The sequence below is a fragment of the Mercenaria mercenaria genome, chromosome 6 (genome assembly GCF_021730395.1).
Source record: "Mercenaria mercenaria strain notata chromosome 6, MADL_Memer_1, whole genome shotgun sequence".
Taxonomy (NCBI): Eukaryota; Metazoa; Mollusca; class Bivalvia; order Venerida; family Veneridae; genus Mercenaria; species Mercenaria mercenaria.
The window spans coordinates 21,241,463-21,265,150 of NC_069366.1; the positions used below are offsets into that span (position 1 = coordinate 21,241,463).

Consider the following 23,688-nt stretch of genomic DNA (forward strand, 5'->3'; position numbering starts at 1 on the left):
GGACCCTGAGGTCCTAGAGAAGTGGGAGAGCGACTGACAAATGATGTTTCATCCAGCCAAATGTACTGTACTGCGTATCTGCCAGAACTGCCTCCATCAGATTGAGACCAAGTACGCTCTTCATGGAGAGACCCTCCAGTCTGCGGATAGCAGCAAGAATCTTGGCTTAACATTGAGCGATGATCTTCAGTGGAAGAAACACATCAACAATACTGCTGCTAAGGACAACTGTACACTCGGCTTTGTAAGACGGAACCTAACATATTGTTCCCCTGTGGTCAAGGCAGCTGCATTCACTACCATCATCAGACTAGGGCTGGAATATGACAGTAGTGTCTGGGATCCAGCAACAGCTACAGAAGCTCATACACTGGAACAGGTGTAGAGGAAAGCTGCCAGGTTTGTCTGTAATAGTTACACTGCCTGTACTCCTGAATGTGTAACTAAGATGATTCAAAACCTCAGATGCGAATCCCTACTATACCGTCACTACCTGGCCAGAGTGATCATGCTGTTTATGATCAGCAACAGTATTGTTAAGGTGCCAGAGAACCCCCTTGTCCACAGCGATACCAGAACCAGAGGTGCCAACAGATTTTACCAAGAACAATCAGGGATTGGAACTTACTGCCAGCCACCGTCACTAACTGCCAGATGCTCAAAAGCTTCAGGGCAGAGGTTAGGGCCCTCCACCCCCAGCAGCAGTAGTACTCGAGCAAGATGTATACATGTATAATTCTACTTGTAAATAGCCAGCTGTTTTATCAGGCTGTACAGTTTTTTCGCAGGATACTAGACATTCCATCAGGATCTTTACCTTTATATTGGAAGAAGAAAAGAGTACTTTGTGCTCAGTCAAGCTAAAATCTGTTGGAAATTCCTAGCCCAAGTTCTATTGTCTAAAACAGATGGACTTTAATAACAACAAAAACACCATGTACATATTTCAACTATAAATGTATTATATATATTTGTAGTTGCATAAGTTACCTTATGCAGTTTACATCATTTTCCTAGAATATTTTACCAAACAAGTTATTACAAAAATCGGATTCACATTACAAATTAATTTGATGGCAATAACTTACATTATATTGGTAAGGGGAAACATGTTTTAATGCATCAGTTTTCTGTTTGTACTTTTCCCTGTTCAAATTTTCGGCATTTGTATACGAAAGTGGATGGGGTAAAGAATTCCTAACATATAAGTTGACTTCAGACCAACATATGTCAATTTCAAACTAATGTACAGTAAATGAACATTAATATCAGTCTCATATCTTAACTGCGCAAAATTTATGAGAAGAAATTATTTTTTTTTCAAAACAATTTAATATTTCACTTATTGTTTTACAATCATAATAAAGTCACTTATCTGTCAGGATTATGGATTACGGTTATGTATTGTTGTATACTAAATATTTCACAATAACATTTTCAACCACATTTCATAACACTACTTTATCAAAATGTTTTTTTTCGCATGCTCTGTTTACATTTCTTCATACCTAATTCTTAATCCCTCGTGCTTTAGTATTAACATTAAAGAGTTGTACTTTCTACTTGAGGCTTTACTAATACCGGTAGTTAAACAAGAGACACAGCATGAAAATATATATTTCTTAACTCTACTCACTCACATTTCTCAAAAACAAATATTTTTTTAATCATTTTTTTTTAAATTTGCTTGCTGCTTCCTTCATTTAGTTAAACAAATGATTAAGCACCAGATATATATTTCTCTTTGCTCACTTTCCTTAATAAAACGTTATTTAAAAGTTTTTTTTTCAAATTCTGCCTGTCGTCTAACTTTTTTTTTTTAATTTATGCACAACTTTTCAATCTTGCTTTTTGTGCTGCAATAAACATTGGTTTACGAAAGTTTCGCCTCGGTAAGAGATTTCTGAATTCATTTTATAGAATTTAGCATTCTCATGTCACTTACATAGCACTATCACAAACAAATGTCTGATGAATAAAGCTTTTCAATGGATTTCTATACATAACAACATGTGAAAATCCTTGGCAACTTTAAAAATAACTAGAGCTTAACACTGAGATTTCAGTCAAACTATCTGAGCCGTGCCATGAGAAAACCAACATAGTGGCTTTGCGACCAGCATGGATCCAGACCAGCCTGCGCATCCACGCAGTCTGGTCAGGATCCATGCTGTTCGCTTTTAAAGCCTACTGTAATTAGAGAAATCATTAGCGAACAGCATGGATCCTGACCAGACTGCGCGGATGCGCAGGCTGGTCTGGATCCATGCTGGTCGCAAAGCCACTATGTTGGTTTTCTCATGACGCGGCTCATTTAGTTGTTGAACTCTGACTTTTTTCAATTAAGGACACCATGAGTTCATCATATCATGTTTCAACACTCTCATCATCTTCCCCCATCTCTTTGTGTACATGTTTATAGTAAGTTTCATACGTTGTTCTTCCATCTCCATAATGCTCTATGTCCTCGTCATCACTGGATAGTTCAGTACCATCTGAAACAAATCAGCATATAAAGTAAAACTGTTATAAAAGATGAATAGCACAGTATTAATGCAACATCCATTAAATTAAATGTAAAATATATAATTATAGTTATTTTTAAGAGCTGACTAGAAATGATTATCTAAATCTAGCATTTCTACCTGACTAGGGTATGTGTTTTCCTAACCCTTGGGACATCAAAGATAAAAAAACATCAGCAGTGCTTGGTTTTCCATTCCATGCTCTCCCTTGGATTTACGAAAAACCCTGTCTTACAAAGGCAGTCATTTAAGATCCATATAAGGTGCAAAAACTAGTACCAGATAAACCAAATAACTACATGTGTACATTCAACAGTATATACAGGTTTTCATAAAGATGTGTTAGAAGCCATTATATAATAAAATTCATTGCCCCTTTATAGTCAACTTACCAATATTACATCTCCATGACATCCAATCAGCCAGCTGATTACCTGTCTCTGTCTCAAACGCTACATACTCATCCAGATCTGTAATCAGTAAAATACAGCGCAGAATATATAAATACTGCCATGTTGATTAATGATTTCATAGACCTGTAGTATAGAATAAATAAAATTGCCATTTAGATTCATGGTTACACAGATGTCTAGAATACACTTGTTATGCCTTCAATGGTTATTTGCATGCAACTAAATCAGTATTGGCACACGGGTATAGCCCAATATTCATATATATTTCGGAGTGCTAATTACCAAGTAAGGCATATCATTAAGGCCATTAATGTGTTGCTCCTGATCAAACAAAACATAAATTTTGGTTGTTGGAATGTCACATGACTTGCCAACAAGTGGTTACTGTGTAAGCTTTCAGTAACTGGCAGGGGTTAAGGACAATTTTGTTACCATTTAAAGTATGTTATAACTTTTTTTTCCTACAAATATCTATATCAGTTGTGACATGAGCTTTTACATGCATGTTAAAAACAGCAACATGCAGAATAATGTAACTCCAGTTATACAAACATAGTATCATCCTAAACATTTTCAAGATCAAATCATAAAGCACAAAATTCACCATCTGCATATAAAGCACGCCTGTAAAACATTTGTATAAATCATCCATGGAAAAACCTATCACACAGTAAGAAATCAAAAAGAAATTGGCATTTCAAAACCCGAAATGAACAGTGATCATCCAATGTATGTATGTAAATATCCACTTGCCAAAACCTTAACTACTGGTATATAACATCGTCATCAAGTGACGCAGAAACCTCATAGATTTTTAAAAACAAGAGGGCCAAGATGGCCCTAGGTCGCTCACCTAAGAAACACTCCATAACAGTGTAAAACATGTTTGACCTAGTGATTTCATGGAAACAAATATTCTGACCAATATTCATTAAGATTGGACCAAAAAATTGGTCTCTTGCAATAAAACAAGCATTTTCTTAGATATGACCTAGTTTTTGACCCTAGATGACCCCTGTTCAAACTCGACCTAGATTTTATCAAGGCAATCATTCTGACCAAAATTCATGAAGATCAACTGAAAAATACAGCCTCTATCACATACAGAAGTTTTTTCTTTGATTTGACCAAGTGACCTAGTTTTTGACCTCAGATGACCCATATTCAAATTCGACCTAGATTTCATTAAGGCAATCAACCTGACCAAATTTCATAAATATCAACTGAAAAAAAACTGTCTCTATCGCATACACAAGATTTTTCTTTAATTTGACCTAGTGACCTAGTTTTTGACCTCAGATAACCCATATTCAAAACCGACCTAGTTTTCATCAAGGCAATCACTCTGACCAAATTTCATGAAGATCAATTGAAAAATACATCCTCTAATGCATACACAGTGTTTTTCTTCGATTTGACCTAGTGACCTAGTTTTTGACCCCAGATGACCCATTTTCGAAATCAGCCTAGATTTTATCAAGGTAATCATTCTGGCTAAATTTCATGAAGATCAGTTGAAAAATACAGCCTCTACTGCATACACAAGGTTTTTCTTTGATTTGACCTAGTGACCTAGTTTTTGACCCCAGATGACCCATTTTCGAACTTGGTCTAAATTTCATCAAGGCAATCATTCTGACCAAAATTCATGAAGATCAATTGAAAAATACAGCCTCTATCGCATACACAAGGTTTTTACGTGATATGACCTAGTGACCTATTTTTTGACCCCAGATGACCCATTTTCAAACTCGGCCTAGATTTTATCAAGGTAATCATTCTGACCAAAATCAGGGTTCATACAGACAAGGCCAAGTCAAATTCAAGGACTTTTCAAGGACTTTTCAAGCACTAGTCTTATAGTTTTCAAGGACTTATTTATAAATAATACTTACACAGATTACCGTGACGAATTGACGCCATTTTAGTCAGGGGAGACAACGCTAACAGAAAGTACGAAACATTCGTACCCAAACTTCGCTTTCGTCCCGAACACATTCGACCTTTTTTATTACGGCGTTTTCGTAGCTCTGCCCATTGCTCGAAACTTGCCGATTTTATTCTAAAAGATTTACTTTTGATTTTCAGGGAGATTTTAATTGTCTAGCATACGAGAAAATAAGAAATTCAAGTACTTTTAAGGTCTTTGGGCAATTTTCAAGCACTTTTCAAGACAAATTTTGTTTTCAAGGACTTTTCAAGACTGCCCTTCATTTTCAAGTACTTTTCAAGCCTGTGCGAACCCTGAAAATTCATGAAGATCAATTGAAAAATACCGCCTCTATCGCATACACAAGGTTTTTCTTTGATTTGACCTAGTGACCTAGTTTTTGATCCGAGATGACCCATTTTCGAACTCGGCCTAGATTTCATCAAGGCAATCATTCTGACTAAAATTCATGAAGATCAATTGAAAAATACAGCCTCTATCGCATACACAAGGTTTTTCTTTGATTTGACCTAGTGACCTAGTTTTTGACCCGAGATGACCCATTTTCGAACTCGGCCTAGATTTCATCAAGGTTATCATTCTGACCAAAATTCATGAAGATCAATTGAAAAATACAGCCTCTATCGCATACACAAGGTTTTTCTTTGATTTGACCTAGTGACCTAGTTTTTGACCCGAGATGACCCATTTTCGAACTCGGCTTAGATTTCATCAAGGTTATCATTCTGACCAATATTCATGAAGATCAATTGAAAAATACCACCTGTATCGCATACACAAGGTTTTTCTTTGATTTGACCTAGTGACCTAGTTTTTGACCCGAGATGACCCATTTTCGAACTTGGCCTAGATTTCATCAAGTTTATCATTCTGACCAATATTCATGAAGATTAAATAAAAAATACAGTCTCTATCGCATACACAAGGTTTTTCTTTGATTTGACCTAGTGACCTAGTTTTTGACCCGAGATGACCCACTTTCGAACTCGGCCTAGATTTCATCAAGGTTATCATTCTAACCAATATTCATGAAGATTAATTGAAAAATACAGCCTCTATCGCATACACAAGCTAAATGTTGACAGACGACGGACGACAGACGACAGACGACGGACGCCGGACATCGAGCGATCAGAAAAACTCACCTGAGCATTGCTCAGGTGAGCTAAAAATACAACAGCTGAGTTAAAAAAGTTTCCAACATCCAAGTCAGTTATCAGAAGAAATGCTTTATAATTAATTAATATAAATGAACATGTGATGAACTGTATCAAAGTCTGAAGTTTTGTGAAATTCTAAATATGTCATACCGTCACCATAGTAGTAGTTGGAATTCTCATTCTCATAGTATCTGGGATCTTCATCTGGATAATCATTTCTCCAATTACTCTCCGCATTCTCGTCTTCTTCATCTTCATACACAAAATCATCATTATTATCATCAACATCTCGGTCAAAAACAAGGCCACCATTGTAAGCCTCGAATGTCAAGTCTCTTTCAAACATTCTAAAATCAAACTGTCTACTGTTGGTATAGTAAATGTCATATACGTAATCATCATCCTCGGGCCGCTCAGAAACCACTTCACGTTCCATAGGTTCTGAATTACATGTTATCTGTTCAGCAGCAGAACTACCCTGAAAATACAATGACTTAAAAAGTTACTGAATTTCATTCACACTTTTTGGACATATATATATATACAGTCATTACAGCTTTTCTGACCTTATACATTGCAGTAGACCAATATACTTTCTACCTCGTAGGTTGTACAATTAAGTTTGAGACAAATTGAGAATGTAGTCATTCCAAAGGTCAACTTCAATATTTTACTTAGAAACTAACAAATCAGCCTGACACTGGAGTCTTCAAAGTTGTTTCAAACCTTAGGTCATGATTATGAATAAGTTTTTGAAAACTGGATAAAGACTACTTTCTGAAAAGATAATAACATTGATATGTAAAAATTACATAGGCATAGGTCACATTAATAAAATGGTTATTGACAATTGAGATTTTTTTTCTGAACTACAGCATTTTACCCTATAAATTTGTTGTAATTAAATAAATCAAAATATTGTTCTGACTAAGCTAAAAGACAGTTCTCTCTGCATCAGGTCTTTGAAGAACAGTTAACACACATTCTGCATACTTTAGAACACTCCATTTAGACTTAGGACATGATCAGAGTACTCAGACTTTTGAACAAAATATATACAATAATTCAATACAAAAGCAAGTTCCAGAATAAAATCAAAACCCTTACCAATGTCTGTCTGCTTCTTGAATTTTCTGCTTCCATGTCAACAAGACAGAATAAACCATCCCTATCATCCTCAGCTTTGTCCATGTCAGTAATGCATTCAGTAACATTGTCTTTATCACACTCTTTAGCACCAACTGTACATTCCCCAGCCTTTTCCACACTTCCATTTTGTTGGTTCAGAGAAGAATTTTCACTATTATGTTTCATATCACATTTGCAAGTCAATCGTTTTTCTTTCTCTTCACTTGTATCACAAATTTTTGCCTTAAAGTTTTCTTTAGCATTTGAAAGAACATTATCCTCTACCGTAGCTTCAGTCACAGATTTATCACCTTTTTGTTCATTATCAGTTTGTTTCTGACATTTACCATTTGTTTTCTGTCCGCATTTCTGACACACAGTTTGTTCCTCAACATTTGTATCAGCACCAGTATCTAGACGGTCTAACTCCAATGCTCGATGTTTCGATATTACCTTGAACCTGTTCTGCTGTGATTGCTGTCAAGTTAATTATTATAAGAAATTTATTGCCAACTCCACTGTTAAACTTAAATAAATCAATAGAAGTATTTCTAAGAAATATAAAACATACGTTTGTCAATTTCTTCATGTCAAGACAGCTTTTTCAAGCTGAGAAAAATGAAACATCTGACTATAATTTTCCCCAAGGACAAAAAGTTAAATGTTTTCCTTACAAACAAGACTGATTTACTTCAATGTCTACACTGTTGTTAGTTGAGCAAAGTTGTTCATGTTGCTTATATTACCTTTGACCTCCATCTGTAACCTTGACCTTAGACCTAGTGTCCTTGTTATGTGCTCTATGAGGTGTCTTGATAATTATGGTCAAAACTGATGCTAGTTTTATGAAAATCTTCACAGCTGTTAAGTGGACATTATACTTGGTAAAACAGATGAACAGACATTCATGACTCCAATACAGTCCCCATATACTTTATATTTGTGGCTATAACTATCGTACCTAAAATCATATCGTAATCGTATCATGTCCATACAGTCTGATCAAGATCTGCACTGCCTGCCATTCAGTCAGTATCTTTTTGATAAGCACCCCTTTTCGATTTATGCAAGGGAACATCACTTAGAATTGCAAACAGCCGCTTAGGCAGTGATTGTGGTAAGGGGGTGTATACTTGTTATAACAGAAAGGACAAGTTCATTATATAGAAATTAAGCATGGTAAAGGTTAATGTGACCAAATTCTCCCATTTGAATAATTTGAGAGACAACCCTGCCAGGCAGCTACCAAACAAGATTGGTGTATATCTGACAAGTTTCAGAGGATAAGATGTTTTAGTTAAAATGATGAATTGATGATGATGGACACCAGACAATCTGTCTACACCAGTAGCTAATCTGAACAAAGTTCAGGTGAGCTTATAAAATTACCTGATGTTTATGTTGCCTTGTCTCTTGTCTTACTGTTCCAAGAATGTTTGCCTGGTGTTGTTTATACTCTCTCTCCAATTTCTCTTTTCTAATTGCCTCCCTTACCTGACGAGATATTCCATCATCCTTCAAGTATAAATAATAAATAATAGATAACAGAACCATAACCATAGTACAGTCCATAAAATAAACAAACGTGTTTGTAAACATGGACGAATCCAAACAGAAAGGGAAGAAGCATTTTATAGTAATATTTCGATGGCAAAATACAATACATATCCGTAGCCCTGACCAACCTATAAACCGGGCAAGTCTATTTTATAAGTACATAAACACGGCTGACCCATTTAAACGAGCTGTACAGTCAATGTAAAATAATCAAACAAGTGATATGTTTATTGACATAAATATTGGTAATACTAATGCACGATTTCTAAATGTAGTCACAATTTTGTTTACTAGACTGTAGTACACATGATGATCAGCATAAGAAACTAAGGAAGTGTTTGTCATATCACCGTATGAATTTGGAAAAAAAAAAAACTTATAAATTATACATAGTCACATCATTTTAACTTGGTTTTGCTAAAAAAATATGCCTCTGTGCAATGGAACCAACAGAAATCTTTAGCCATTTCTGAGATATTCTGACTCAAAGTTGAAATATTTTGGGGTTTAAAAATTCATAAAATTGCATTAGAGATACTTCATATTGTTTACTCCTCCCCACCCCCATAGGTACCTCACTATGACTTACCGATCTACATTTACAAAATTCATACATGTATATAGAAATACATAAATAATTATCACCTTGTCAAAAGAATTTGTTTAGGATATATGACTGCCTTAAGAATGAAAAATTCCTTCCGCCAACCCAACAAGGAATTACAGACTTTCATTCAAAACAATCTTTATAATGGATTTTTAAATGACCAATGTTAACACTATGTAAGAACAGAAACAGGAGAGTCATTGACCCTAAAGTGCTCACCTGTGTACAAGGCTTCAAGCGTGTTTGTATAAATACAAAGTTAGGTTTCTACTATGTTAGCCTATATTATATACATGTCACATACATTTTTAACCTAAGGGCAATAATTTGAACAAGTATGGTAGAGAGTCAAACCCTTATATCACATGCCAAATATCAAAGCTCTATAGAAAAGGTAGCTCTAGCAATCTATATGAATACTGAGAATGGTATTTTCAAAGAGCTAGGACACTATATTTTTAAAACGGGATATAATTTCAAAAATTTGTTTTCGTATTTTTCTTGTTTTAAAATTTAAATACACAGTAAGTCACAGGAAACAAGAGTATTTCATATTCTTTAATCCCAGCAAAAATACAATTGCAGATTTGACAAATTTATAATTAATAATAGCAATATGTACACTGTGATATTGTTTTTTTCAGGAATGATGAATTAAAATAATGAACTTATTTTTTTCTTTAGTATTTAAGACATGGATTGTGGTCATAATTAGTTGAATTTGTTTTAATGCTCGAGTTTATTAATTTTATTCACCAGTCTCAAGACAAACAAGAAAAACAATAAATGCTTTCGATCACGGCATATAAATTGCTGTTAATTATTTCTCAATTCTGTAATTGTGTTTTTCAAGGGGCAGGGATTAAAGAATAATAAATACATGTTTCCTGCCACTTACCATATATCTAAAACTTGAAACAATGAAAAAATACAGAACAAAATTTTGAAATCAGATCATACAGATAAAATATATAGTGTGCTCTTTGTAATTCTCAGTATTCATATAGTCTAAATAATTCGGCGTTAGATTGTTTTGTATTTGTGACTGGCAAACTAAACGTTAAAACTCTGAAGGACCAAAATAATGAAGGATGAATCACAGTACACAGTCATGTAAAGTTACTGGCTTTATTGCTTGCACATATTAGTGTGTCTACACCCAGTAAACGTTAATCGTGTACAGTACATACAAAGGTTTAAATCATCAGAAAATTCTAATTTTGGTTATTATTTGATAATTTTTACATAAATCAATGAGGATTTGAATCCCCTTTTGATGCATGTAAATTTTATTTGAATTTATGGCCAATTCGTGAAATAATCATCATTTAAACCTATGGCATGTAAAGCTTTGACAGCGATAAAAATTTCATAAGAAAATGCTTCAAATATTTTGGTCTTTCGAGTGTTAGACATGTGTGGGGATATTGCCCATATGAAAGAATTATCTCAATATTTCCTAGGATCACATCAAATGAGTTGGACTAGTATTTATACTGATTACCAGACCTCTAGTCTACCCTGTACAGGTTGCCTAGAGGTCTGGTTACTCTAGAGGTCTGGTTACCAGACTTACCCGGGTCTAGAGGTCCGGTTATCTGAACCCTAGCCAGTTCTAATATAAATGCCAAAACAGAAATGTATCGAAACACACGTCATGAGGTTACGAACACTAATCATCACGACCGTGATGCCGACCAACACTTCTTTATTCATGATAAATCTTTGGCAAATCTTTCACGGAATATTACCTTTACAAGAAGGACCGGAGTTATAATAAATAGGCATAAGCAACTTTTCACACCACGAAAACAAATGACAATTTAACAAACCTTTGACGACACGGTTCCTGCAAACTTAAATATGCTTTTATCATCTGGGGCAACGGAAAACGCTTCGCCTGATGTGTCGTTTCTTTGTTTCTTATTTGCCAGAAGCAAAATTTCAAGCGGATCTTCATCCCTGCGACGTTTCACTCGGACAACAGTTGCCATTTTCGGTCATGTCTAAGTTATCTCCCCTTACCCGGAAGTGGGTTTGATTCTGTTGCTAAAATCGTTTGTAAGTTCCCAATTTGCTTTAATTTATTTTATGTAAAACATCTTTCCTGCAAATAACTTACTTAACATTTTGAAATTGTCAGATGCTGATAGATCTATGAGTTCGCAGTTTATCTGATTTTTGCATATTGAGGAGTGTACCAGTAGCCGAACTTGACTTTGCCATCGGCTAGGTACTGGAAAGATTAAAAAAAAATTAAGATCTTTGCCTTCAGATGATTGTCTAGGAGCAGTCCTATAAATAAGACCTGACATATTTTTTTTAAATTTCATGTCTCTCGGTTATGTCATTTAATGAATGCCGAAGGTAAAAAAATTAGTAAAATAAACGGCAATCTACCAGTTTAGATGGACTATTCCTACTGAATGAAGTACATCACTGTCATCTTCTAGTTACTCACTCACATTCATTCCGTAGAGTTGCCTACAGAATTAAGTACATCACTGTCATCTTTTTGATAAGTTACTTACTCACATTCATTCCGTAGAGTTGATACAGTGACTCCTAAATTATTTCCATTTCTCTTTATTTTCACTATCTCAGTCACTATTATATACTCCTGGTTTAGCCCCTGGGTGCTAAACCAGGAGTATATATAAAGCAATGATGGTGGTTATGGGGGCTAAACCAGGAGTATATATAAGACAATGGGAAAAGACAAAAAATTTAAAATGATTGAGGCATCATGGTATCAACTCTACGGAATGAATGTGTTTTTGTAACTAACTATCTTCAGTTTGATTAGATTCATTCCGTTGAGTTTATACTGCGGCTACTCGTACATAAGAATGGACCTGAGAATGTTGCAAAGTCCATCATCATTGCCTTATATATACTCCTGGTTTAGTGATGTGACAAGATTCTGTGTACATATCCAGTCGTTGATGCACTTCATAATGTTGTTGATGCACTTCAAAATAAATTGACGATTGGCAAGGGAAGACAGCAGTATTTATGTGAGGATTCCGAGGCCAGTCACCAAACTCATGGCACCAATGTAATAGGAGTGGAAAAATTTTTCGAAAAATGTGCAGCCTGATACAGGACTCGAACCTGCAATCTTCTGCTTGCAAATCAGATGCTCTACCAACTGAACTAATTGGACTTGCAAGCAGAAGGTCAAAGGTTCGATTCCTGTATCGGGCTGCACATTTTTCCACTCCTATTACAATGATGCCATGAGTTTGGTGACTGGCCTTGGAATCCTAGAGCTAGGGTGAAGCAATGGCAGGGTTAGTCAAAAGAATCAGAGTTTGTCTTTGAATAAAGGAGGGATGAATGTAGCAGTGTGTATATGATTTATATAATTGGTCTATGATATTGATTGTCTGATTAGCTCATTTGGTAGAGCATCTGACTTACAGGTTCAAGTCCTGTATCGGCCTGCACATTTTCTTCTCCTGTTACATAACAAACAACAAAATTTCATTAAAAACTTCATTTTAGGAATTTATAAACATGCCATTTAAACACGCCGATGATGGTAACATCACTGTGATCATTTGCTGATAACATAACAAAATGTCAGCCGATATGATATGAGTGCGAAAAATAATATGGCGAAATAAACAGGTAAATCACAAATAGTAAATAATAAATCACAAGAAATATAATTTATTTAACTAATCTAATAATACTTTATTATACAGTTTATTAAAGAGCCAGCTACATGTACCATGATTTACATGTTCATATATGATATGTATATATAGAGCTGACTACCTAGACCTTCCGTATAGGTAAGGGTTAAGAACTATACCTTGCTATTTTGTAATGATTTGAATTTATTGTTTTCAGAGTTGACTTTGACATTGTGTTTCTGTTTTGTAGAATGGCACCACAACCACTTGTCACAGGTGTCTCACCGAAGGAAGGACCCCCAGGGACACGGGTCACAATTAGAGGTGAAAATCTTGGCAATGATCCAAGGGATCTTATAGGTACACATTTCCATACAAAGATAAAAAATGTTTGGAACTTAGCATGAATCATTAAGGTGCTCAGCTGTGAGATTGATATGTAAAGGCTTATGTATTTCAGGAATTATTTGAAATATATAACATGAATTTGGCTTTTTGATAAGGTAACAGTGTATTATTTTAAAACGAACACAAATTCATTTTATTCTAACAATATTGATTAAGAAAGAACATGAAGAATATAAATATTTTCAAATAATGTGCTACATTGAACTCATTTACACATAACTGATTTCAGGTTTAAAGATTTGTGGTGTAGATTGTTTGCTGTCAGCAGAATGGAAGTCTAGCAGTAAAATAATTGCCCGAACCGGATCTGGAAAAGGGAAAGGTGACATTACTGTTTGTACCAAGTCTGGTGGAGTTGGGAGCTGTACTGTTGGATTTAGGGGCTTCTTCATACAAATCGGTAAGTTTATAAATACAGTACAGCAACTTTCACAAACTTTCAGCTGTATTTCTAAATGTCTCTTGACAAAGGCAGATATTTTTTCTTCATAAAGTGATCTCTGTAGATGAACAGCCTCTCTAAAAGAACAACAGTTCTACAGGAACAACTTCTATAGAGGAAAAACATTTATAGAGGAACAAACTCTTTAGAGGAACGATCTCTGTAGAGGAACAACCTCTTTAGAGGAACGATCTCTGTAGAGGAACAACCTCTTTAGAGGAACGATCTCTGTAGAGGAACAAACTCTTTAGAGGAACGATCTCTGTAGAGGAACAACCTCTTTAGAGGAACGATCTCTGTAGAGGAACAACCTCTTTAGAGGAACGATCTCTGTAGAGGAACAACCTCTTTAGAGGAACGATCTCTGTAGAGGAGCAACCTTTTGTTTATATTGATTGGGAAGGAAAAGACAAATGTAGGAAAAGACAATTTCTATTAGTTATTGCTTAACTTACAGGTCCTTTACAAGAATCAGCTGTTTGGATTGATGAAACACAGACTGTTCTTAATCAGCTTGGTCGCCGTGGCAACACATCTCCTTTGGCGGGAAAAGATGATGACGACCCACTAGGAATTTCAAATGAAGGAACGAGGGCAAAGTCTGAAGAGGAGATGCTTGAACTCTTTCCAGAGTGTAGGACCTTTTTCTCTTAATCTTTTTAAAGAAATTTTAATCAAGTAAAAAGAGGAAGGGCGGTGTGTAAGAAATTATTAGCTTAACTTGTAAACGTCCCTGGACAAGGGGTTGTCAGTGTAATCTAATTGATGCAAACTAAACTGTGTTGTCTCAGAAGGCTTTGTTAGCTCACCTGTCACCTAGTGACAGGGTGAGCTTTTGTGATCACCCTTCATCCGTCGTCTGTCGTCCGTCCGTCGTCTGTTCAGAGTTTTCTTGTGAACACGATAGAGACTACATTTTTAATTTTTGCACATAACTTGTATGGGCATAATATCTCAGTATCTTGGTATTCATTTTCAAAGGGAGACAACTTTTTCCGATTATTTTAAGTACAAGTGGCTTTCATTTTCAACGGGAGACAACTTTTTCTGATTATTTTAAGTAATCGTCGAGAATAAGTTGTTTCCCTTTGAAATTGAATGCCATTTGTAAAGAAATAAAGATAAACAATTGCTTAAAACTGTGTTCCACCTTGTTATGTGAAATTTCATCACTCGCACGCTATTGCAAATGCATCAAAATGAACATGTGTAACAGTTCTTTGAAAATGGTGAGTTTTTAAAGGCGTTTGACTGTCCGGAAGTGGGGCCCCAATAGGCAGTCATTTTCTGGAATTCAATGTTTGTGTCAGTATACTGAGACTTGTTTCGTAAAGTAATATACATGTTTTACATGCTGTTCAATTTTCATGTCAAACAAATCTTTCTTTCTATGATTTGGTGTTGTTTGATTTTTGTTTCTCAAGGCCTGCTTCGTAACCTTAATGTTTGTGCACACAACTTGTATTGGCATAATATCTTGGTTCCTTTCGAAAACTGGCTAGATCCCATCATGGGTTGCAGAGCTATGGCCCCTTAAAGAGCCAAAATTTGCTATTTTTGGCTTGTGAACACGCTAGAGATCACATTTTGCAATCAACTTTAATCAAACTTGCACACAACTTGTACTGGCATAATATCTCAGTTCCTTTCGAAAACTGGCCAGATCCCATCATGGGTTTCAGAGTTATGGCCCCTTAAAGGGCCAAAATTTGCTATTTTGGCTTTTGCGGCCATATAGAGACTTTATTTATGTTTTGATTTGATACAGCATTGCAAAATATCTTCGACAACAATAAATCTTGGATTCCATGACGAATCTATCAGATCCAATCGTAGGTTCCAGAGTTATTTTATATCTGATTACCTCCCCATTGTAATCAAAATGGATTTATATCAGTAAGTTATACGACTCATTTGAAATTTCATTATTGTCATTAGTTGGACTGAGACAATCAGGGTAGAGAATTATGGACTGATCTTAGGTCAGATTACCTCCATTTATCCCCCCGCCAAAGGCGAAGGGGATATTAGAAATGCTCTCAGTCCGTGCGTGCGTCCGTCCGTCCGTCCGCTACGATCTTTGTCCGGAGCATAACTCCAAAAGTACTGGAGGGATTTTCTTCAAACTTCATACACTGATAGAACACATTGGGAGGCAGTGCAGTGTGCAAGAACAATAACTCTACCTTGCCTATTTTTTTAGTTATTCCCCTTTATCATATTTTCTTAAAAAAAATTGTCCGGAGCATAACTCCGAAAGTACTGGAGTGATTTTCTTCAAACTTCATACACTGATAGAACACATTGAGAGGAAGTGCAGTGTGCAAGAACAATAACTCTACCCTGCCTATTTTTTGAGTTATTCCCCTTTATCATATTTTCTTTAAAAATTTTGTCTGGAGCATAACTCCAAAAGTACTGGAGGGATTTTCTTCAAACTTCATACACTAATAGAACACATTGGGAGGACGTGCATTGTGCAAGAACAATAACTCTACCTTGCCTACTTTTTGAGTTATTCCCCTTTATCATATTTTCTTAAAAAAATTTGTCCGCAGCATATCTTTTTCATGCATGGAGGGATTTTGATATTTCTTGGCACATATGTTCACCACCACGAGATGGAGTGTCTTGCGCAAGAACCAGGTCCCTAGTTCTAAGGTCAAGGTCACACTTAGAGGTCAAAGGATACAAGAATGAAAACCTTGTCCGGAGCACTTCTTCTTCATGCATAGAGGGATTTTGATATAACTTGGCACAAATGTTCACCACCACAAGACAGAGTGTCATGCGCAAGAACCAGGGGAGCGTTTCATCAAAGTTCCTAGGATTTTTATTGTAGGACCGCTCCTAGGATCTTCTTAAGATTTTCTTAAGTGCGTTTCAACAAAAGTTCCTAAGACAAAATACCGACTTAGGAGTTACTCTTCCGAAGGAAGTAAAATCAACGGACCCCGTTGAAATCAACATCCAGTGTTAAGATTATAGCTCTAACCCAAATATATGTAAAAAATATATGGCTGATTTTGAGGTGACATACTTTTAGTTTACCAATAAATGTAGATCTAGATTCTACGTAGATTATACTATGATTGGGAAACTTGGTTTTTTTCTGGCAATTTAGACTAGCTCTATATTTATCAGAATATCTTTGTGTCGGCGGATTGCAGTCTCATTATTTTTTCAACCAAAATTATACAAAAATATTGTTTAATAATGACAAAATGATAATAAGTAGCTCTACTCGGAAATTATTGCTGCCGTTGGCGTTGCACTTATTCGTGACTAGACAGAGTTGTTTATGGCAGATTTGTCTCCCTGGACAGTTACTCTCTGTATCGATTTTTCAGGCAGGTGTAATGAAGTATTTCGACCCCCATAGAATAATGACCCCCTGGTCATTATTCTATAGAAAAAATGACCCCCCGGTCATAGTATTATGACCTCCAGATCATAGTACTATGACTCCCCCATGTGAAGTAAACTGAACCTCACGAAGAATATTGACTCCCATAAAAAAACGACCCCCGGTCATTTGGTCAAATTAAGTGATAACTCGTGTATCTTACGCCTAATTGCTGTATTTTATGCCCCCACTCAGGGGAGGGGGGCATATAGATTTGCCCTTGTCCGCCCGTCTTTCCGTTTGACCATTAGCCCCAGATACCATCACTTGACACAGAAATCAGAGCATTCCGCAACGGGAAAAGGGATTCTATTTCTAGACGCTGTATCTTGGTGTATACATTTTTTTTTCAGGAAAATAACAATTCACAATACGTTCACAAAACACACCAGTGTCAATAATCCCTGCAAACTTCGGTATGATGTAATTCTTCAGAAGAAAACTGCACAAGAAACTGCTAGCATAGAACTGAGTATTAATAGAAGTTGCAATACTTAGCAGTGGCAGTAAAGTATGGTCGCGGCAACAATAGAAAGTAGTAGTAGTAGTAGTAGTAGTAGTAGTAGTAGTAGTAGTAGTGGCAGAGGCAGCGGCAGCGGCAGCAGCAGCAGCAGAGGAATAAGTGACAGCAACAACAGCAGCAGGAGAAGAAGTGGTAGATGTACAAGACGTATAAGTGGAAGCAGGTATAGTAGTATCAGTAGTAGCAGTTGTAGTAGTAGTAGTAGAAGTAGTAGTAGTAGTAGTAGTAGAAGAAGAAGTACATGTAGTAATAGCAATAGAAGTAGCGACACCAGTAGTATTAGTACAATCAAAATGTTAACTATTGGCAGTGAGGGTATTAGAGTTGTAGATCTAGTAAAATTGTCCGTTAGGTTTGGTGGGAATCATTTTTTAATAGATATTGTCATCGAAAGTCTTTTTAGGAGCCGGTGTTTTACACGGAAAGAGTAACTTTTTTAAATAGAATAATGTCCGGGAATCGATATTGTATGAGAGTTCGAATGTAGTAATTTTGGCAGTGAGTATTTTATATGGAAGGAGTCACTTTTTCTATAGAATAATAACCGGGGTCGTTATTCTTTGAGATTCGAAGGGAGTCAGTATTTTACTTTGAGGGGTCAGTTTTTCTATAGAATAATGACCGGGGGCGGGGGGGGGGGCCGTTATTCTATAGAGTTTTCAAAGGGAGTCAGTTTTTAGCTCATCTGATTTTTTGAAAAAAAATGATGAGTTATTGTCATCACTTGAGCGGTTGTCGGCGTCGGCGTCGGCGTCTGCGTCGGCGTTGCCTGGTTAAGTTTTATGTTTAGGTCAGCTTTTCTCCTAAACTATCAAAGCTATTGCTTTGAAACTTGGAATACTTGTTCACCATCATAAGCTGACCCTGTATAGCAAGAAACATAACTCCATCTTGCTTTTTGCAAGATTTATGGCCCCTTTTGTACTTAGAAAATATCAGATTTCTTGGTTAAGTTTTATGTTTAGGTCAACTTTTCTTCTAAACTATCAAAGCTATTGCTTTGAAACTTGGAATACTTGTTTACCATCATAAGCAGACCCTGTACATCAAGAAACATAACTCCATCTTGCTTTTTGCAAGATTTATTGCCCCTTTTGGACTTAGAAAATCAGTTTTCTTGGTTAAGTTTTATGTTTAGGTCAGCTTTTATCCTAAACTATCAAAGCTATTGCTTTAAAAACTTGCAACACTTGTTCACATCATAAGTTGACCTGTATAGCAAGAAACATAACTCCGTCCTGCTTTTTGCAAGATTTATGGCCCCTTTTGGACTTAGAAAATATCAGATTTCTTGGTTAAGTTTTATGTTTAGGTCAACTTTTTCTCTTAACTATCAAAGCTATTGCTTTGAAACTTGCAACACTTTTCACCATCATAAGCTGACCCTGTACAGCAAGCAACATAACTCCATCCAGCTTTTTGCAATAATTATTGCCCCTTTTGGACTTAGAAAATCATTTTCTTGGTTGAGTATTGTGTTTAAGTCAACTTTTCTCATAAACTATCAAAGCTATTGCTTTAAAACTTGCAACAGTTTTTCACCATCATAAGTGGACACTGTACATCAAGAAACATAACTCTATCCTGCTTTTTGCAAGAATGATGGCCCTTTTTAGACTTAGAAAATCATGGGTAGGACAATATTTCTATTACACAAAAAAAATCAGATGAGCGTCAGCACCCGCAAGGCGGTGCTCTTGTTTATAAGGGGAGTCAATATTTTACAGGAAAGGAGTCACATTTTCTATAGAATAATGACCGGGGGGTCGTTATTCTATGGGGGTCGAAAAACTTCATTACACCGGCATTAGGGGTGACCTGTCGCTTTTTAATCCCCCGCCATGGCGGAGGGATTATAGGAATGGTCTGCGTCCGTCCGTCCTTCCGTCCGTAACAAAATCATGTCCGGTCCATATCTACTAAACCCCTTAAAGGATTTTCATGAAACTTTGGTCAAATGATCACCTTATCAAGACGATGTGCAGAACCCATGAGTCAGCCTTGTCGGTTCCAGGTCAAGGTCACAGCTAAAATCAAAGGTTTACCCCTTTCACTATCCATAGCAGTGGCGGGGATTTAGCTGTCTTTCAGACTGCCTTGTATTTTTAGATTTGGATTTTCCAGACTGTTCCATTTATTAAATAAGGGTTTGCAAGATATTTGACTTATTTAAAACTATAAATAAATTTTGAATACTCAGTAGATCGAATTCGCATTGATAGCTCAGTTGGTAGAATTGAGGGATCTTACTAGTGATTCAACTTTTGCGATTAAGAGGCTGTGGGTTCAAATCTCAAACAGGGCGATTTGTTTTATGATTGAGTTTGTTTTATTTATATTTTTCATGTTTTTTGTTTCATTTTATTTTGTCATTTCAATTTCATTTTTCATTCCATTCATACAATTTCAATACATTTCAAACACACGCACCCAATGGAGCATCCTTACACTCCCTGGCGGTGTCGGTTCCCTCCGAGTAAGTGTCATCAGCTAGTCGAATGACCGAACTGTCAAAGAGCTATGTCAACCATGTTGAATAATTCACAAACAAAAGGATATTTGAAAAACCTATGTTATATGCGAAAATAGCAAAATGATACAAGTAATGCAATTCAAATACATCTTTAACATTATTATCATTTTAAATGTATGTTACCAAAACATAAAATGAAAAAAAAATAAAAAAAATATTGATCTCCGTTGGAATTCGAACCCACAAAAGTTAGATTCTAGAGCCGTCACGCTTACCACTGCACCACTGCATCTCCATCTCGAAGAGGCAGTAATTTAAATATTTATTATAGAAATAAGTTATAAAAAGGTAGGGTATCCCTTTACTGAAGTGGTTTATTCCAGTAACCTTTCAAATCTATTAATAAAAGCGACAGGTCACTCCTAAATGCTAGTAGCTACACTAACGCACGGTGTATTACTGCTTCGCTGTTTTCCAAGATTATAAGGAAAATGATAAATTTGGAGGCGCCATCTTTTAAAGCATTTCTGACAAAGCTGAAGCTCTAAATAGTATTCCATTTTTATTAGAAGAAGACAATTAAAAAAGCCCTAATTACAAGTAATTATTGTGTAGATGTACTTAGCATCCAACAATTTGCACTTAGGATAACCCATGAGCACTCCTAAGTTAGGACCATTTTGCACTTAGGAAAAACTTTAGGAATTTTGATGAAACGCATTTTGGGCAAAATGTAGGACTTAAGATGAAATTTTGTCCTAGGAACTTTGATGAAACGAACTCCAGGTCCCTAGGTCTAAGGTCAAGGTCATTCTTAGAGGCCAAAGGTCAGATGCAAGAATGACTTTGTCCGAAGCATTTCTTCTTCATGCATGGAGGGATTTTGATGTAACTTGGCACAATTATACAATTATAATTACAGTAACCTGCGCAGTTCCCTTCTTTAGAATTACTTCCCTTTGTTGTTACTTTAAATAGCTTTTATTGTAACTTTTTCATTACTAGTCGTAGGGAAAAATCGAGACCACTTTTCAGTAGTACAACATGCATGCCACATCCAATTTTGAGGTGTATTTTGACCAATCTGTACCTAGTAAAGACTTTTGTGTGGACTTACAATTTTTTTTTTTTTTTTTTTAAAGATTAACTTCCATTAGTTGTTACTATAAAAACTTTTGTTGTAACATTTTTATAATTGACCACAGGGAAATAACAAGACCACTTTTCTGTAGTACAACCTGGATGTTACTTTCCAATTTTAGGTGTATTTTAAGACATCTCTACCTGGTAAGGAGTTTTTTTGTGGACTTAGAAAAACAAAAGACTTACAATGATTACTAAACAACCACAAAATTAAAATTCCATTTGCAAATACAGCTGCTAGAGTAAAGAAATTTGCTGTGACGGGCATAGATTGTGACATTCTGGCACTCTTGTTTCCTGTTAGCTTTCCATTCCTTCTTTTTACAGTAGTCATATAGAAAAACATCATACAGCTATACTGTTCATGAAAATTAATAAAATTTAGCAGTAAACCACCTCACCACTGAATAATTCTTTCTTCCACATCTTTAAAACCCCTGATGTGGACCACAACTAAACAGTTTTTCAAAGCTTCTCCCAAAATGAATACTTTCAGACACTAACTTGCAAGGAACTTTAGCCTTCAATTATAATATGCCCGGCGGGGGATTGGCCATGTCTAACATGGCTCTTGTTTCAAATTAAAATGGCATATCTCTGTAACTAATGAAGATACTGATCTGAAATTCCATATATGTCAACAGATAGACTTGGACAGTCAGTGAAGATACATATTGACTGAATTTTTGACAAATTACCTCCTTTTATTTTTTTATCTAAGTGAATACACAGTAGCAGCTTCTAATTAGATTGGTTTGAAATGTTATTTATGTCTTCCATGGTAAGTAATAGTCATGTTAGATAACTCTTGATTTAACATTTATTGATATGAATACTTTTCTAATATATTGTTGTATAGGCATGTACTCCGTATCTTCTGCATGTGTATACCAATGCATGATTACCTCCCCTGATTTTAATAAAAATGGATTTATCTCCGTAAATATTTATAGAACTCATTTGAAATTTTATTATTGTCTTTAGTTGGCTTGAGGTAATCAGGGTAGATAGCTATGGACTGATTTTGTGTCAAATTACCTCCCATTGTTTCAAATTAAAATGGGTGTATCTCAGTAACCAATGAAGATACTGATTTGAAATGTCGTTTATGCCATCAGATGGGCTCAGACAATCAGGGTAGATAACTAACTTTTGACTGAATTTATGACAAATTACCTCCCTTTCTTTTATGTAAATGAATATATCACAGCACCATCAAATGAGATTGGTTTCAGATGTTATTTAAGTCTTCCAGGGTAAGGAATAGTCATGCTAGTACAAAAATGCAGCATTTGAGCCTAGGACCCTCAAACTTGGTATTGAAATTGGCCCTTACTAGGTCAAAAGGGACTGTTACAAGAAAATATTTATCCTGATGATTTTAAATGTGTATACTTATGTGCTCGATGTCAAAACTTGATCATATCATTTTGAGCAATTTAACTCAGGTGAGCGATATAGGGCAGTCATGGCCCTCTTGTTTTATAAAGTTGTTGGGTATTAGGATTTGAATAGTGGTGCCTGGTAGTAATTCTGTAGTAATTCTCAGGGATTCAATTTATCATAGAAGCCGAAAAGTAGAGGGTGGTCTTGGAGTCCTTCAGTTTAGAACTTTATTTTCTACACTGAGGGAAAGTAACCGGTGTTCAGACCACTATAGCAGGAAGAAATCTCCACTCCCTAGCCCTTAAGGAAACCCTTGAGTTTTTATGCCCCCGAAGGGAGGCATATAGTTTTTGAACTGTCAGTCTGTTGGTCTGTCCGCAATTTTCGTGTCTGGTCTATATCTTTGTCATCGATGGATGTATTTTCAAATAACTTGGCGTGAATGTGTACCACAGTAAGACGACGTGGCGCGCGCAAGACCCAGGTCCGTGGCTCAAAGGTCAAGGTCACACTTAGACATTAAAGGATAGTGCATTGATGGGCCTGTCCGGTCCATATCTTTGTCATCGATGGATGGATTTTCAAATAACTTGGCATGAATGTGTACCACAGTAAGACGACATGTCGCGCGCAAGACCCAGGTCTGTAGCTCAAAGGTCAAGGTCACACTTAGACGTTAAAGGATAGTGCATTGATGGGCGTGTCCGGCCAATATCTTTGTCATCAATGGATGGATTTTCAAATAACTTGGCATGAATGTGTACCACAGGAGGACAACATGTCGTGCGCAAGACCCAGGTTCGTAGCTCAAAGGTCAAGGTCACACTTAGACATTAAAGGATAGTGCATTGATGGGCGTGTTCGGCCCATATCTTTGTCATCGATGGATGGATTTTCAAATAACTTGGCATGAATGTGTACCACA

General features: G+C 36.1%; 2 protein-coding genes across 3 annotated transcripts in view; one reads left to right on the top strand and one right to left on the bottom strand.

Annotated features, from left to right (window-relative positions):
* Positions 1-938: 938 nt before the first annotated feature.
* Positions 939-11,359, bottom strand: LOC123549456 (probable RNA polymerase II nuclear localization protein SLC7A6OS). Its single transcript, XM_053545353.1, has 6 exons — positions 11,174-11,359; positions 8,567-8,692; positions 7,157-7,654; positions 6,200-6,527; positions 2,918-2,995; positions 939-2,495 (listed from the first exon to the last, which is right to left on the bottom strand). The coding sequence occupies exons 1-6, from the start codon at positions 11,333-11,335 to the stop codon at positions 2,368-2,370; spliced, it is 1,320 nt and encodes a 439-aa protein (XP_053401328.1). The 5' UTR covers positions 11,336-11,359; the 3' UTR covers positions 939-2,367.
* LOC123549455 (exocyst complex component 2-like) overlaps positions 11,275-23,688 on the top strand; it is a 51,628-nt gene continuing 39,214 nt past the window's right edge. Inside the window, exons 1-5 of one of the 2 annotated variants that reach the window (XM_053545352.1) lie at positions 11,351-11,402; positions 12,849-12,974; positions 13,233-13,342; positions 13,620-13,790; positions 14,290-14,466. In XM_053545352.1, the coding sequence (XP_053401327.1) occupies positions 13,234-13,342; positions 13,620-13,790; positions 14,290-14,466 (457 nt within the window). In that variant the 5' untranslated portion in view covers positions 11,351-11,402; positions 12,849-12,974; position 13,233. Of the gene's footprint in view, positions 11,403-12,848; positions 12,975-13,232; positions 13,343-13,619; positions 13,791-14,289; positions 14,467-23,688 lie in introns of both variants that reach the window. The other variant, XM_053545351.1, reaches the window with a different exon arrangement.